General features: G+C 41.0%; 2 protein-coding genes across 2 annotated transcripts in view; both read left to right on the top strand.

The window, feature by feature from the left end:
• Nucleotides 1-5824, top strand: part of itga9 (integrin, alpha 9) — a 123291-nt gene extending 117467 nt beyond the window's left edge. Inside the window, 1 exon segment of the mRNA XM_080449048.1 lies at nt 4715-5824. Coding sequence (XP_080305174.1) covers nt 4715-4813 — 99 coding nt within the window. The 3' untranslated portion in view covers nt 4814-5824.
• A 5408-nt stretch (nt 5825-11232) lies between these two features.
• On the top strand, nt 11233-12053 carry LOC308100137 (small ribosomal subunit protein eS1-like; the record flags this gene model as incomplete). Its single annotated transcript, XM_080449047.1, has 1 exon — nt 11233-12053. The coding sequence occupies one exon, from the start codon at nt 11233-11235 to the stop codon at nt 12016-12018; it is 786 nt and encodes a 261-aa protein (XP_080305173.1). The 3' UTR covers nt 12019-12053.
• Between the last annotated feature and the right edge of the window lie 2928 nt (nt 12054-14981).

Here is a 14981-nt window from a genome sequence, read left to right as displayed (position 1 = left end):
GGGTCCACATCAATGAACACCATATTTGGGCATGATTGACCACCCAGAATCCCTTATATGGAGATGACTGTCACATCTAAGTGTGACATCATGGACTCATGGGCATATATTTGGCTGACCTTGGGAATCCATATATGAAAATGGACGCCGCATCGTGACATCATGTCAGGATGACATCATCAGTCTGACCAATGCTATGAAAGGAGACACAGTCTCCAGGGAAAGCAGAATTTCCCTCTAACCAGAATTGGAAACTGTTTACAGATATTGTCAAGACTTTATCATCAGGTTTCATCAACTTACTTAAGGATCGTTCTTGACTCGACACCTTTAGCTGGTTCTCCTTGACAAAGCTACCTTTGGAGCTCATTTGTCAGACATCTCGGCTCAAGCCCCAAATTACATTTGAGGAATCTAATTTGATCCCTGGAGGAGCTGTGAGAAATGTTCCGCTGGACGCTGCATCTGAACGGAGGACCAAAGTTTCTCCATGGGGCTGCTCCTGTTGCTGTGGGAGAAAAAGTCTACTCATTTGGAGGGCTCAGTAACGTCAACAACGATTATATTAATGTTCACGTCTTCAACACAGTGTCTTTACGCTGGAGGAAGTTGACCCCCGTAACAAATGGAAGAGGAGAATGTTCCCCTGAGGTTCCATCCAGCCGCTGCAACCACACAGCTGTTCTGATAGAGGACATATATATCTGGGGGGGTTATAAATATGACAAAATAGAGTACTGTGCCGAGCTTTATGCATTTGATGTCGACACCCACAGATGGTTCAAGCCCAAGGTTTCTGGAACTGGTCCAGAGGCGAGGTACGGATACTCAGCCTGTGTCTTGGGGAAGGTCATGTATGTCCATAGAGCAAGCTATAATGACATATACAAGTTGGACACCACCACAATGGTCTGGTCTTTAATTAACAGCAGAGACTCTCCAGCATATTCTTCAAGATCTTACTCTGCCACCATCATTGGGACAAAGATGTTTGTATTTGAGGACAGAGCCTCCTTCTCCAGCAACAACATCCTCAGAGTGTTTGACACAGAGACCAACTGCTGGCTGAACACACCTCCTTCTGCACAGCTTCCAGGAGGACGCTGGGGTCCTTCAGCCTTTGCCTACAATGGAGAGCTGTACATATGTGGTGGCACAATAAATTATTCTACTGCCCTCAATGATCTGTGGAAATTCAGTCCAGAGAGCTTCTCCTGGAAAAAGGTTGAGCTCAGAGGAAAAGTACCGTGTGGGATGTTTAAGATGTTCTGGTGCATTGTGGGAGATCGTATCATCGTCTTTGGAGGAGAAGGCACACATGATGACCTGTACGTGTTAGACTTAAGTCCTAGTCTGAAGACGTTATGCAAGCTAGCAGTTATTCAGTACGATCTGGAGCAGTCAGAACTCACACACAACATCAGGTGGGAACTGGAAGCCATGACTAACAACCGAAACAAACACATCATATAAATAAGACGGTGCCCAATAAGGGCGTGGCCTCATGTGGATTTCATCATTGATTAAAATGACAAAAATAATCTCCAAATTAAGCCCTGAGCGCTACGTGACGTCTAAGACGTCATAAAAAAAACGCTTTACTTTTTTCTTTTTTTTTTTTTATGTTCAGAACCCAAGATATCATGATTTGAAAATTTGCTGCTCCATTCACTTGTTTAACTTCTTACTGAAAAAGGCTGTATCTCGGCTCCTAAGCACATTTTTTTTACAATGATTTTTTGTCTCTGGCACTGGGACAACACCAGAAATAAGTCAGGCACTGAATGAGTTAAGGGTCCATTTGGACCGCTGGTGGTCCGCGGACCAGACGTTTGACAGCCAGTGTTGTAACAGCCAAGCTGAAGGCCAGTCACTCTCCTAACAGCCAATGCAAAGAACAAGAAGTCTCCAAATTGAACAGCAATTTACACCATCCCACACACACACACACACACATGAAAGCACAATCTCAAAGGGAAAACGGCAATCATACTAAATGTCCAGAGGCCGCGTTAGCACAAAACTCCTTTTCTTTTCAAGCCCTTCCATTTTCCACTGGGAATACCACAACTAAACCCTGGAATGTTGTCGGTCCTGGGATGTTGGACCCCCCCCACACACACACACCCCCCCCCCCTCTTCTTTTCTCCAAGTCCCTGGATCTGGCCAAAACAAACCCCTCTTACAACAGCAGCACATGTTCCTGTATTGCTTTCTGCAGGAAATGCCTGACGTGAGCGGAGTTGCTGTATCAATAAATGACAGCGTGGATACATGAATGGAGTCGTGGGGAGAGTTTCCTCAGTCAGTTAAATCCTACAGTGTTCATGTATCCATTTGTAATTCTGAGAGTGTACAAATGAGCAGTGGTAGAAAAAGTACAAAAAAATGTTTGCTTAAGTAAAAGTATCAATACTGCAATAAATACTCTGTTACAAGTAAACTCAAATTGACTAAAGTATTGGTATCAAATGTACTTAAAGTACCAAAAGTAGAAAGTAGTCATTGTGCAGAATGTCCCGTTTCACAAGTTCAAAATGTCTAAAAAATCTTTTGAAAATAGCCGATCTACAAGCTGACAATGCGTCGCATCGAGCTTGTAGATCTGCTATTTTCAAATGGCCGAAATCTAAATAGGGCTGAAGTGGTTAATGTATGTTTTGTAATAATAATCTAAATCTGCAAACCTCTGTAACTAAAGCTGTCAATTAATTAACAAATAAATAAAAAAGTTTGAACAAAATTAATTACAGCGGCCCAAAACACCAGATACATGAATGGAGTTGTGGGGAGAGCTGACACTTTGCTGTTTCATCACAGAATACAGTAGAATCCTACAGTGTTCATTTATCCATTTGCAATTCTGAGTGTACAAATTAATTAGTACACTCAGAGTCAAATTAAAGGATTAGTTCACCCAAACAATGACTTATTTTCTATCAGTTACACACCCCATGACGCATTGAATTTAAGGAGATGTTTTTGACGCATTCCTAAGCCAATAATTTGATGACCGGCGGAAAGATGCTAATGTATAAATAAACCCAGTCATCAAATTATTGGCTCAGGAATGCATAAAAAACTAAAAAAATCTCCATTAATGCAAGGCTCATTGGGGTGTGTAATTGATAGAAAATAAGTATTTTTTTTTGGGATGAACTATTCCTTTAACACTCAGGATTTTGCATTGTAGTGTGTGTGTGTGTGTGTGTGTGTGTGTGTGTGTGTGTGTGGGGGGGGGGGGGCATCCACACCAAGCACTCTTAACTTTATATTGTTCACTACAGTTGTCCATATAGTTGTGGTGTGGACATCCACTTGACTTTTAAAACAAAATGAATTATTTATTTATAGTTAAAGTGCTTGGTGTGAACGGAACCTTAAATATTAAATGTGAGTGCTGTTTGCACGGCAAAAATGCAAATGCACTCTGTTGAGAATGTGCTACGGCTAAGCACATTCAGACATTTGACCTGGGTTGGTCTTGGAATCGGAAGGTTCCTGGTTCAATCCCTGGCTTCTCCTGCATGGCTGCTTGTCAAAGTGTTCTTGAGCAAGGTCTGTAATAACGGTTCATAATGTAGTAACCTAAAAGTAATTGCATAACGGAAAGCCGGGGGAGTGTTCCTATTTTCATGCTGATCGGTTCAGCACTGTCCGAGATTAGCTGTACACAGACAGACAGACAGATGGACAGACAGACGGACAGGAGTGAAAATATAATCTACGCCTCCCAGCTTTCGCATTGGCAGGGATAGAAATGTTTACGATGTAACACTTTTCTCAACAATATGAGCCGTTATTATATTATGAACCGTTATTACATTATGAGCGGCTAAGCAAGGTTCATTATGTAACGCATTATTACTCTATATGCAACAATCCGTTATTACGTTATGCGCTCCTGATGTTGTTACATTATGAGCTGATTATTACATTATGAGCTTTTATTACATTATGAGCTTTTATTACATTATGAACCATCATTACATTTTGAGTCGTTATGACATTATGAGTTGCTACAAGGTCCTTGCATGGTCTGCCGTAGGGTTGGGCGATATGACCATATACTGTATATCTCTGCTGTCCGGCAGCAACCAGCTAACTCCAAAATGTTCATTTTTCAGGAAATGACAAAAACAAAGAAAAAGTAGAGTTAGGAGGTTTTGTTCATCATTGATAAGAACAGCTGAATGGACCTCCAAGCTCACAATGAGGTTTGAGGTCAAAAGGGGGTGGAGCCTGGAGTCAGCTAAACCAGCTAACTCCACCCCCCTTTGGTGAACTTAGCTGGTTTAGCAGAAAGTTTGAGGATCCAATGGAGTTAGCTGGTTTTGTCAGAAGCGCTTTTTAATACTTTTCATTGGTTCAATATTTTTTTAATCAACACACAGACGTAAAGGGTGTTCAATAGCCCTGATTTATGGAAAAAAAATGCAAAAGCGGAAATATGGAGTTAGCTGGTTTCTGCCAGACAGCAACTATATAAAAATATATTAAACTGATACAATTTTCGGTTAATTGCCCAGCCCTAGTCTGCCGCGTGTGTCTAAATGGGGGAATGTACCATAATACACATTGTAAAGTGCTTTTGGAGAAAGTCACTGTATAAAATCACCATTCATCATTGACCTGGGGTCAACACTTACGACCTCACAACCAGTGACCCTGAATGAACACAAGTGTTGCTCTTCTCTCTCTCTCTCTGTCACAGATGGGCTTCTTCCGTCGGCGCTACAGAGAGATCATCGAGGCCGAGAAGAACAGGAAGGACAGCGAGGAGAGCTGGGACTGGGTGGAAAAGAACCACTGAGGGTTTGCGGTTTTGGGGCCCAAAAGGACGAGCCAGTGAGACTTAAAAAAAAAAAAATTGGGTCGGGAAGGATCCAATGGCACTGGGTCTCGCGGCCCAGACCCTCTAACAGTGGGACCGGGGGGCCCTGCAGTCTTCCATATGTGGAAGAGAAGAATATTCTCCAGATTTTTTGGAGACTTGACATTTTTGTGGGTGGGGGTGTCCAGGAAACAGACGTTTGAGGTGACAATGTGGCTTGCCAGAGAGGACACTCGCTGTGGAATTCAATTAATCCCAATGGAGGTATAACTCCCAGCCAAGCGGTGTTGGGGACTGTTGATGGAAGCTGACATCCGTCTCAGGATGTAGGAAGTGACATGAATATTAGCGGGACAACAAAACCCTCAGGGCAGTGTTAAATAGCACATTTATTTTTATACATGCAGTATAAGCCATATTGTATGAAAAAAACTGGGCTTCAAGAGGTAAGAGAAGAGGTAGGTTGCTTTTTTTTTGTTTTGTAGGCCAATGCAAACATACTGTATGTACAGTATGTTTTCCTAAAAGCACTGATGTCTGATAAGAGTGGATGCCTTTGCTCCGTTGTTTAACTTCTCTAGGCCAAAAGCTATGTCATGTATAGTTTATGATCGCAGTCAGTTTGTATATCCAGTTTTCTCTTGCAAGTGAAAGATTGTATCTTTTCTATACCGTTTCCTGCTTATGAATGATCTCATACATGGGGCCCCTACTCCTACTAAATAGATAATAAACCAAAGTTAGTTCTCTTGGCATGACACCCATTAAATACTGATGTAAAAGTCACGTTCTTAATTCATCTACTAGTGTTCTAATAATTGTCCATGCAGTGTTCATGATCAATCCCCAAGCGCTCTCTGAAGTCAAGAGGCCCTTAACTTCCAGATGCGGATATCTTTAACATTGCAGAACATTATATTTTAACTTGATTTGTCATCCTTACTTTAAAACAGTGGTTCTCAACCAGTGGTCCGGGGACCACCAGTGGTCCTTGGGGACCGCTTAGCTTTGGCTATTCAAAAATAGCAGATCTACAAGCTCATAGCGCGGCACCGAGTGCCGCGCTATGAGCTTGTAGATCTGCTATTTTTGAAAAATCGTGAAAATGTGTGCATATCTTTGAATATATATATTTTGTGAAGCGAACATTATTAACTAAAATCTTTGCTTCTGGGGGTCCCTGGCACAAAACATTTTCAGATGGCGGTCCGCGGCCAAATGTATATCAATTTAGGGGTCCATGGCATGAAAAAGGTTGAAAACCACTGCTTTAAAACCCACCCCAAATGTCAGTGAACCTATGCTGAGGGGTGGTGGACGGTCAATAGTATTGTAAGCTACCACTCACTCTTTTAAGCTTTGTGACTTTCCAAGATAAGCATTCCTTTTGATTACATTTTTTTCTTTTTCTTTTTTTACATACTTGGCCTTTTGGTGATGTAAGTGCGTATCCAAGGAATCAGACATTTAGTAAAAAAAAAAAAAAAACACTTGTCAAATTCATAGTGTCAGTCTAACTCCAAGAGTGTGTACAAGTGGAACCAAATGGACCCTTATGGGTCCAGTTAGATTAACACTAAGGATTTAACGGTGTATCTTTGGAATTCTTGGGATATGGAAAAAGGCTTAAAAGTGCTGCAATGTGCCAGCGAAATCAACAGAAGCTGCTTTAGCCAGGAACTCTTGCTCAGGTATAGTTAACTTCAGTGACAAACCTGTCCTTTAAAAATAGACTCACTCACATCGCTTCTCAGTTTCGCAGCAGTCAACAGGTTTGTGGACTTTTTGAAGCCCAATTTAATGACTTTATCTGTCCTTTTCTCTTGCTTGCCATCTCTCGAAGATGTAAGATCCAATCACAAGTGTAACATTATCCACCTCCTTAGTGTTCAGCTAAGTAGACCGTCTATGAGGGATATGAATTTATGATTAGGTTGTTAGGCATTAAGCTTCAGGAAGGGAAATATGTGATACTTTGCTCCCCACGGCCGTATGAAGATGGGAGATGGGAGTCCACCTACATCCATTTAAAGGGGCCCGGAGTGTGAGTAATGGCCTAAAAATAGGTGGGAATGTGCTGTGTGCTCCATCACTACGCATAAACTAGCTTTTTGGGGCTTATGGGAAAACGCAGATTTTTAAGTCAACATGTAGGAATGTTAGCGCCCTGAAAAACCCTGCCACCATTGAAGCACATGGCTTCTCAGCACAGCGCTCATCAATCAGTTTTTATAATCCTTTATGTTCTTACAAACACGTCTTCTCAAATACGGGGGTTTGCTTTGCGTTTGGGTAGACCGGAAACGCATCTGTGTGTCATTTTAAGATTTCTTTAGGCTATTAAAAAATAGCAGATATACTAGCACGCCACCGAGTGCCGCGCTATGAGCTTGTAGATCTGCTATTTTTTTGAAAAATCGTGAAAATGTGTGCAAGTCTTTGAATATATATATTTTTTAACATTTGTAATCAAATCTTTGCTTCTGGGGGGGTCCCTGGAACAAGATATTTTACAAATGTTCGCTTTTAATATATACATTCAAAGATTTGCACAAATTCTCACGTTTTTTTCAAAAGTAGCTCATAGCAGCTTGTATATCTGCTATTTTTGAATGGCCAAAGAAATCTAAAATGACAGAGGTGCGTTCCCGATTGAATGGGTTAATGGACAAATTCATTGTCACATGTCCCAGGAGTTGGAAGGATATCATTTAGTTTAATGCGATCCAAAATGTAAAGTCCACCGCTTAAAACAGTGTTTCTCAACCTTTTTTCGGCCAGTGCCCCCTATCAAATCCCCCCCCCCCCCCACCCACACCCAATTAAAATTTAAGCTTTATTTTTTATCATGTATTGTGTTGCTGTTTGAAAACATCTCATCGATATCCAAATAGCAGATTTTACATTAAACTGGACTGATAGTATGTGATTATGTAATTATTAGCCTACTTCCTAGGGGGAAAAGAAATGCCTTTTATGGTGATAAATAGAATTGTATATGGATGTGAGGCCCTGTCACCCCAGGCCCCTCTCACAGCACTGAATGGCAGGGCTGTCACAGGCGCTGTCACAGGGCCTGCCATGTTACCATGTCACCATCCCTGTTACACAGTGCTGAGGGGGGCCTGGTGTGACGCGAGCAGCGTTTTACTAACCGTTCGCGCCGGGGCCCTAATGGACGGGGCTTCTTTCGCTGTACATTTGAAGAGTTGGGAACGGTGGGCGTTATCAGATTCTAATACAGCCCGAATACCCAATTTCAGCATGCCTCGTTAATAACAGACTCCCAACCCACACCTCCCGGGTTCAACTCCCGCTTAACACATTGCCTGCCATAGACGCAGATCTGCGTTCTATTTAATCAATAACTTGCCTGCCAGAACGCAGATCTGCGTCCTATTAAAAAAAAAAAATCCACAAGGGGCGCCCTAACACAGCTTTGGAATGATCGATCGTCACTCAGAGAAGAAGTATGTGGATGACCGGCTATTTTCAAATAGCCTATGTATAAAATAGGGCTAAAGTGGTTAATGTATGTTTCATAATATCGTAATTTCTATCTGAAAAGTAAGTAGTAACTAAAGTTTTCAAATAATTGTAGTGGAGTAAAAGTACAATATTTGCCTCTGAGATGTAGTGGAGTAGAAATAAAAGTATTAGAAATTGGAAATACTCAAGTAAAGTACAAATACCTCAAAATTGTACTTAAGTACAGTACTTAAGTAAATGTTACTTTCCACCACTGCATGATACCGACTAAGATACTGACCATGATACTACAAACCCCATTCAACACTTACAAATCCAGCCAATCTTCCATCTCATCATCCCAATACAAAAGCTGCAACTATACACACAATTCAGAAACCACACCTCATTTGACTGCAGAGTTAATGAGAAAAAAGTCTAGGAAAATCAAGAAAATGTGCACTTGTCTTGAATATATTTACCCCCCCCCCCCTCCCAACCTTCTCTGTATGCCCCTCGTTGAGAAACACTAGTTTAAAACAAAATGTGGCACCTACTTTTTTCACGTTCACCAACATGAATGAAAAACGGAATGGAGATAATTGTTGAAAACACATGATGCTAATGAAGGATATATGATTATAAAATAGCAACATTTTGCATTCAATCATTCATTGTATTATTTTTATATATTAAGTAGTAAACATCAGGTGACTTATTTTGTTTGTTTGTTTCCAAAACAGATATAGAAGGTTTGTGAAGTTTTTTTGAAGCTGACTGGGGTCAGATTTATGTGCAATGCCAAAGAAAATAAATAGGTTTTATTAGGCTCCCCCCCCCCAGCTTGTGATGGTGAAACAAATCTATGGCACTCACACAACACTGAAGGACACTTTATGGTTCACTATAATGGCTCGTCTCCCTCATCATGCTGTATGATTATGATTTGATCACATAACACTTTATTTCACCAATTAATTCCACTGGCATGACGTATACTGTACACCTTCACCTTTCCCCTCTGCACCTGTTAAAGTTCTCTGCAGAGAAAACAACACTTGACGTTTTTTGTTTTTTTTTAAGTATTTTAACTGTGATGGTTAGTTTTTGTTTTGTTTTTATTGGCGTGTATGTTGTCACCGTTATCACATTTAGGTATTCGGGGATCTGTTTTGAATATACTACTGTCACTGAATATCTTTGGTATTAAGAGTGTGCTATATGTTTGATGTCTAAAAACTCATGTTCAATCTGTATATTTATCTGTTGATAAATTTTAGACTGAAATGTTGTTGGTATCTGTATGTTATTGATGTTATCAACAGTGGTGGAAAAAGTACTCAAATGTTTTACTTAAGTAAAAGTGTCAATACTGCAATGTAGAAGTCCGTAATAAAAAATGTACTTGAGTCAAAGTACAAAAGTATTGGTATCAAAATGTACTTAAAGTACCAAAAGTAAAAGTACTAAAATGTTTGAAAATAGCAGATCTACAAGCTCACAACACGTCGCGAGCTTGTAGATCCGGCTATTTAAGCCTAGGTATAAAATAGGGCTGAAGTGGTTAATGTATGTTTTATAATGTAATAATGTATATCTGTAAGTAACTAGTAACTAAAGTTTTCAAATAATTGTAGTGGAGTAAAAGTACAATATTTGCCTCTGAGATGTAGTGGAGTAGAAGTAAAAGTATTGGAAATTCTCAAGTAAAGTACGAAAAAAAATTGTATTTAAGTACAGTAATTAAGTAAATGTACTTAGTTACTTTCCACCACTGGTTATCAAAGACATCCTGGGGAGGGGTGGAAATGTCTTTTGGTGGTGTGTGGCGCCCTCTGGTGGCTGCCTTCCTCTTCCTTTTGTCATTGAAGCCGGCAGTGATGGAAGAAGTAGGCCTACTCGTATCAATAATAATTTCACAAATTATTCACATGTATAAAATGTACAAATTAACCGTGAAAATAGCAGATTTACAAACTCACATGGTGTGCTGATCTGTTGTGAGCTTTCAAATAGCCAAAGTATAAAGGGCTTAAGTGGTGTATATTTTGTAATAATCAATATGGTGTGTCTACAGTTCAAATCTACTGCTGAGCCAATCAAATGAAGCTATGAGAAACCGACCCGGAACAGGAAATGTCTAGGCCACCTTCTGGAAAAGAGAATGCACAGAGCCTATTGGCGTTGCATCTGATGCTATTGAAAGTGTGACACGCAGCAGTGCAAATTGAACTGGAAATGGGGGCCTAATGAAGAGAGAGCCCACCACACCGGCCTTTTATTACTTTTTATTTTGCCAACTTCCTTTGCTTCAAAATGCAGACTAATAAACATGGACGCTGTGGATATGATTTCAAATATCAGCCTTGTGGAAGCAGATGTGGATACTCAATGCATGGCACTACCTGCATGCCATATTTCCACATACAATAGTACAAAGTCTGTTGCTGTACATTTATTTAGACACAAAAAAAGCAACATTTTGAGCACACTGCTCTTCGCCAGACTAACTTGAGAGCAGTGCAATGTTCCCTCACCTGTATACTAGCATTGTTTTTTAGTTTTTTTTTAATATGGCGTTGTAATTATGGGGAACTATCAAATACCCACATGACGTGAAGGTGAGTGAAAGCCTTCACATCATGGGTATTTGATAGGTTTCCATAGTTACCCACTGAATATTGGTACTCCATATGGAGCTATCCGACATATCTAACTAGCCTTTCTAAGTCTAACATCACAAACTTCATATTTGGGCGTGGTTGATCTAGAGCACCATATATGGAGTCCAGTGCTGAAATCATGCTCATGTAAAACTCCATATACGGATATAGTTGACTCCCTAAGAGTAGAACCTTCAAGATCATTAACCAGCTATACTTGGACAACCAGTCACCTTTCCTTTGAGTAGTATTTTATATGGTCCCAACATGGCAGACGGCAAGAATAAGAGACTGACCAAAAGCGGAAAAAAGATTGTGGACCCTTTTTCCAAGAAGGACTGGTATGATGTCAAGGCACCAGACATGTTCACCGTCCCCGATATTGGCGAGACCGTGGTTACCAGGACTCAGGGAACCAGAATAGCTTCAGATGGTCTTAAAGACCGCGTGTTTGAGGTCAGCCTTGCTGACCTGCAGAACGATGAGGTAGCCTTCCGCAAGTTCAAGCTGATCACAGAGGACGTCCAGGGCAAGGATTGTCTGACCAACTTCCACGGCATGGACCTGACCCGTGACAAAATGTGCTCCATGGTCAAGAAATGGCAGACTATGATCGAGGCCCATGTGGACGTGAAGACCACTGACGGCTACCTGCTGCGTCTGTTCTGCGTTGGTTTCACAAAGGAGCAACCCAACCAGGTCAGGAAGACATCGCATGCCAAGCATCAACAGGTCCGCCAAATCCGCCAGAAGATGGTGGAGATCATGACCCGTGAGGTCCAGACCAATGACCTGAAGGAAGTCGTTAACAAGCTGGTCCCTGACAGTGTCGGCAAGGACATAGAGAAGGCTTGCCAGTCCATCTATCCCCTCCAATATGTCTGTGTAAGGAAGGTCAAGATGCTGAAGGAGCCCAAGTTTGAGTTGGGCAAACTGATGGAGCTCCATGGTGAGGGTGGTGGCGGAGGTGCAGTCAAGGCCACCGGTGACGAGACAGGGGTCAAGGTGGAGCGAGCTGACGGCTACGAGCCCCCCATCCAGGAGACTGTCTGAAGAATCCACCATGTCACAAATTTAATTTGATAAAATGTATTTTAATTAAAAAACAAACACTATACTGCCTCCCCCTGGCCAGCCGGGGCGCCTGATGGAGGGGAAGGGAACTGGTTGGAATAACGTGTTCCTTCCACGCGCTACGTCCAACCAGGGAAACTCTCCCCTGTCAGGTGACAAGAAGGTCAGTTGGCTCTCATGCATTCAAGGAGGCATGAGCTCGGCCCTGGCCTCCCTAGGTTGGCAGAGGGAAGGTAGTGCCCAGGATTACATAGACAATTGGCACTGGGTGTAAAAAATAGGGTTACAAAATCGTGGGATAAAAAATGTTAAGAAAAAGGAAAAAAAAAAGGGAACCAGGGGACCTGGTACTGCCAGACCCCTAGTGGTTGAAATCTGAATGGCCGGAAATCTGAATGGTTTCTAAACTACGTCACGCTAAGCTTGGCCAATCAAAAAGAGGGACATGTAAGAAAACGTTTTCGTCCATATATGGACGAAAACGATAGCAAAAGGGGACCAAAAGCCTCATGTAGGCCCGACCCCCTGGGTCTGGCAAAAAAATAGGGAAGAGTGTATCTGTATTGTGCAACACATTTCTATCTGCAAATGCAACATAATAGTAATTATTTGAATGTTCAAAAACATAATTTAAACAGACAGCGAAGGTCAGTCAAAACTGCAAAATTCCTTTAAAACATGATTAGAATGCCATGTGGTATGTGGTCATATGATGCTTGGGGCATCCCTAACTAGCATCAAAGCAAAATGTGTACAACCTTTACATGTGTACAACAGTGAGGTCAGCAGCAGAGGGTCAGTGGACACAGGAGATTGCATACCAGTTGCTGAAAGCTTTCCTTCCACGGGTTTGGCTGTTCATACTCTTCTGGGTTAATCTGGAAGAACTTCCCTGCCTCTGGGTGCATCATGGGCCGTGTGTACTCAAATACTTCCATGTATAACCTTCCTGCAACGGAAGACCATAGAAAAGTTCAAAATCTAACTAAATAATATCACACTCTATGTTCCCTTAAGCAGGACCCGTTAATTTGATTGAAACCTTTATTTCAGGGAAATCCATTGAGACCAGGGTCTCTTTTTCAATGGTGCCCTGTGTACAAAAAGACATTTACAACAGTGGTTTTACAGATGTAAAAGGACAACAAGGTACATATAAAAATAAAAAGGTTGCAAAAGTTATATATTAAAACCATATATTACATCAAGCAGGTGCATAGATCTTCTTCCAATATAAGGTCAGCTAAAAATCTTTTAAAAATAGCAAAAGAAACAAGGGCATCTAACTTCAGCTTTTCTTGACATTCGTTCCATATATATGGAGCATATACACTGAAGGCTGTATCTCCCAGTGTAGTACTGGTTGTGGGCACCTTCAGCAAAATGTTATTATCTTGAGATCTGGTACCATGACTTGACATAAGCAATTGACATTATGAACACATTATTTCTACCTTGAATATCCCCAATGAAAAATGTCCAACATCTACATGAGTCTCAATAAACAGTCCTCAGAACAATTATTGTCACCAGAGGATTGGATCATTGGCCAGCTCGCTGAAGCGCTTGCACACACACGCAGCACGACACAAGTCCTGCTCTAACAGGTATGAGAATATCTTCAGCACCACCTCGTCTGGAAGCTTCTCCTGTAGATATTGCTCTGCAGGAGCTGCTGACGAGTCAAAAAAAGAAAATAATCATGGGATTAGAAAAATAGGGACATGGATTCTCTGGGAAACAAAATGTATATTTTTTAATATATATATATATATATATATATATATATATATATATAGAGAGAGAGAGAAAGAATGGTGCAAAAACTGACTGTTTGGGTGCACATTTTCTGCAAGATTTCTTATTAACGTGGGCTAAATTATTATCATATTATAAAAGGTTTGTTTGCGTATTGTTATTATAGTTAATTTGCTGAAAGTTTTGACAGTTCATCCCTATTTACAACATGGTAAAAAAGAAAAGTGTTCTGTATCTGTTTGTGCATGTCACCGGGATAACGAAGAATGCATGCTACACAAGGTACAAAAGCACACAGGGCAAATTGTGGTCGGAATGGGATCAGATCTGCCAGGACACATCTGGAGGTGGTCTGGCACACACTGTGATTAGATGTCAAAGTAAGAGTAGTGTGCATTAAATACAATCAATTCAGCCATATTTATATCAACCACCATGGCTTTAAAATGCATGGAATTTACTTTTACGCCCAACACACACACACACACACACACACACACACACACACACACACACACACACACACACACACACACACACACACACACACACACACACACACACACACACACACACACACACACACACACACACACATACACACCCCCACACACACACACACACACACACACACACACACACACATACACACCCCCCCCCACACACACACACACACACACACACACACACACACACACACACACACACACACACACACACACACACACACACACACACACACACACACACACACACACACACAAACAGCATCTGGAACCTCAGTCTAATGCCATTAAAATTCATGCATTCAGGGCTGGACTGCACCAATACTTGATTAATCTATTTCAATTCTTTGTGCTTGCATTGCCTTCATGATCTGGAATTAAGGTGGTTAGTCTGGTGAGTAATCTACAGTACATCTCAGGTCAATTCTGGAATATGCAGGACGAATATGTTCTTTTATTACCTTGCAACTCTTGAGACTTTCCTGAAACTCGATGTCTAAAGTTGTCTTTGGTTGAAGTGGAAGCACCCTGTGGATAAGAAATTATATCTCAAAATCAGTGGAGGCATTTATGTTATAGAACAAAAAATATAATGTATTATTTCAAACCCTACTTTGTACACTACAGTAACAGTAAGGCTTTATATAACATATAAGAATAACAATATAAGAAATAGTA

Source organism: Gymnoscopelus braueri, assembly GCF_963280865.1.
Source record: "Gymnoscopelus braueri genome assembly, chromosome: 14".
NCBI lineage: Eukaryota > Metazoa > Chordata > Actinopteri > Myctophiformes > Myctophidae > Gymnoscopelus > Gymnoscopelus braueri.
Note: the sequence above shows the minus strand (reverse complement) of the source record. Positions and strands in the feature narration are given on the sequence as shown.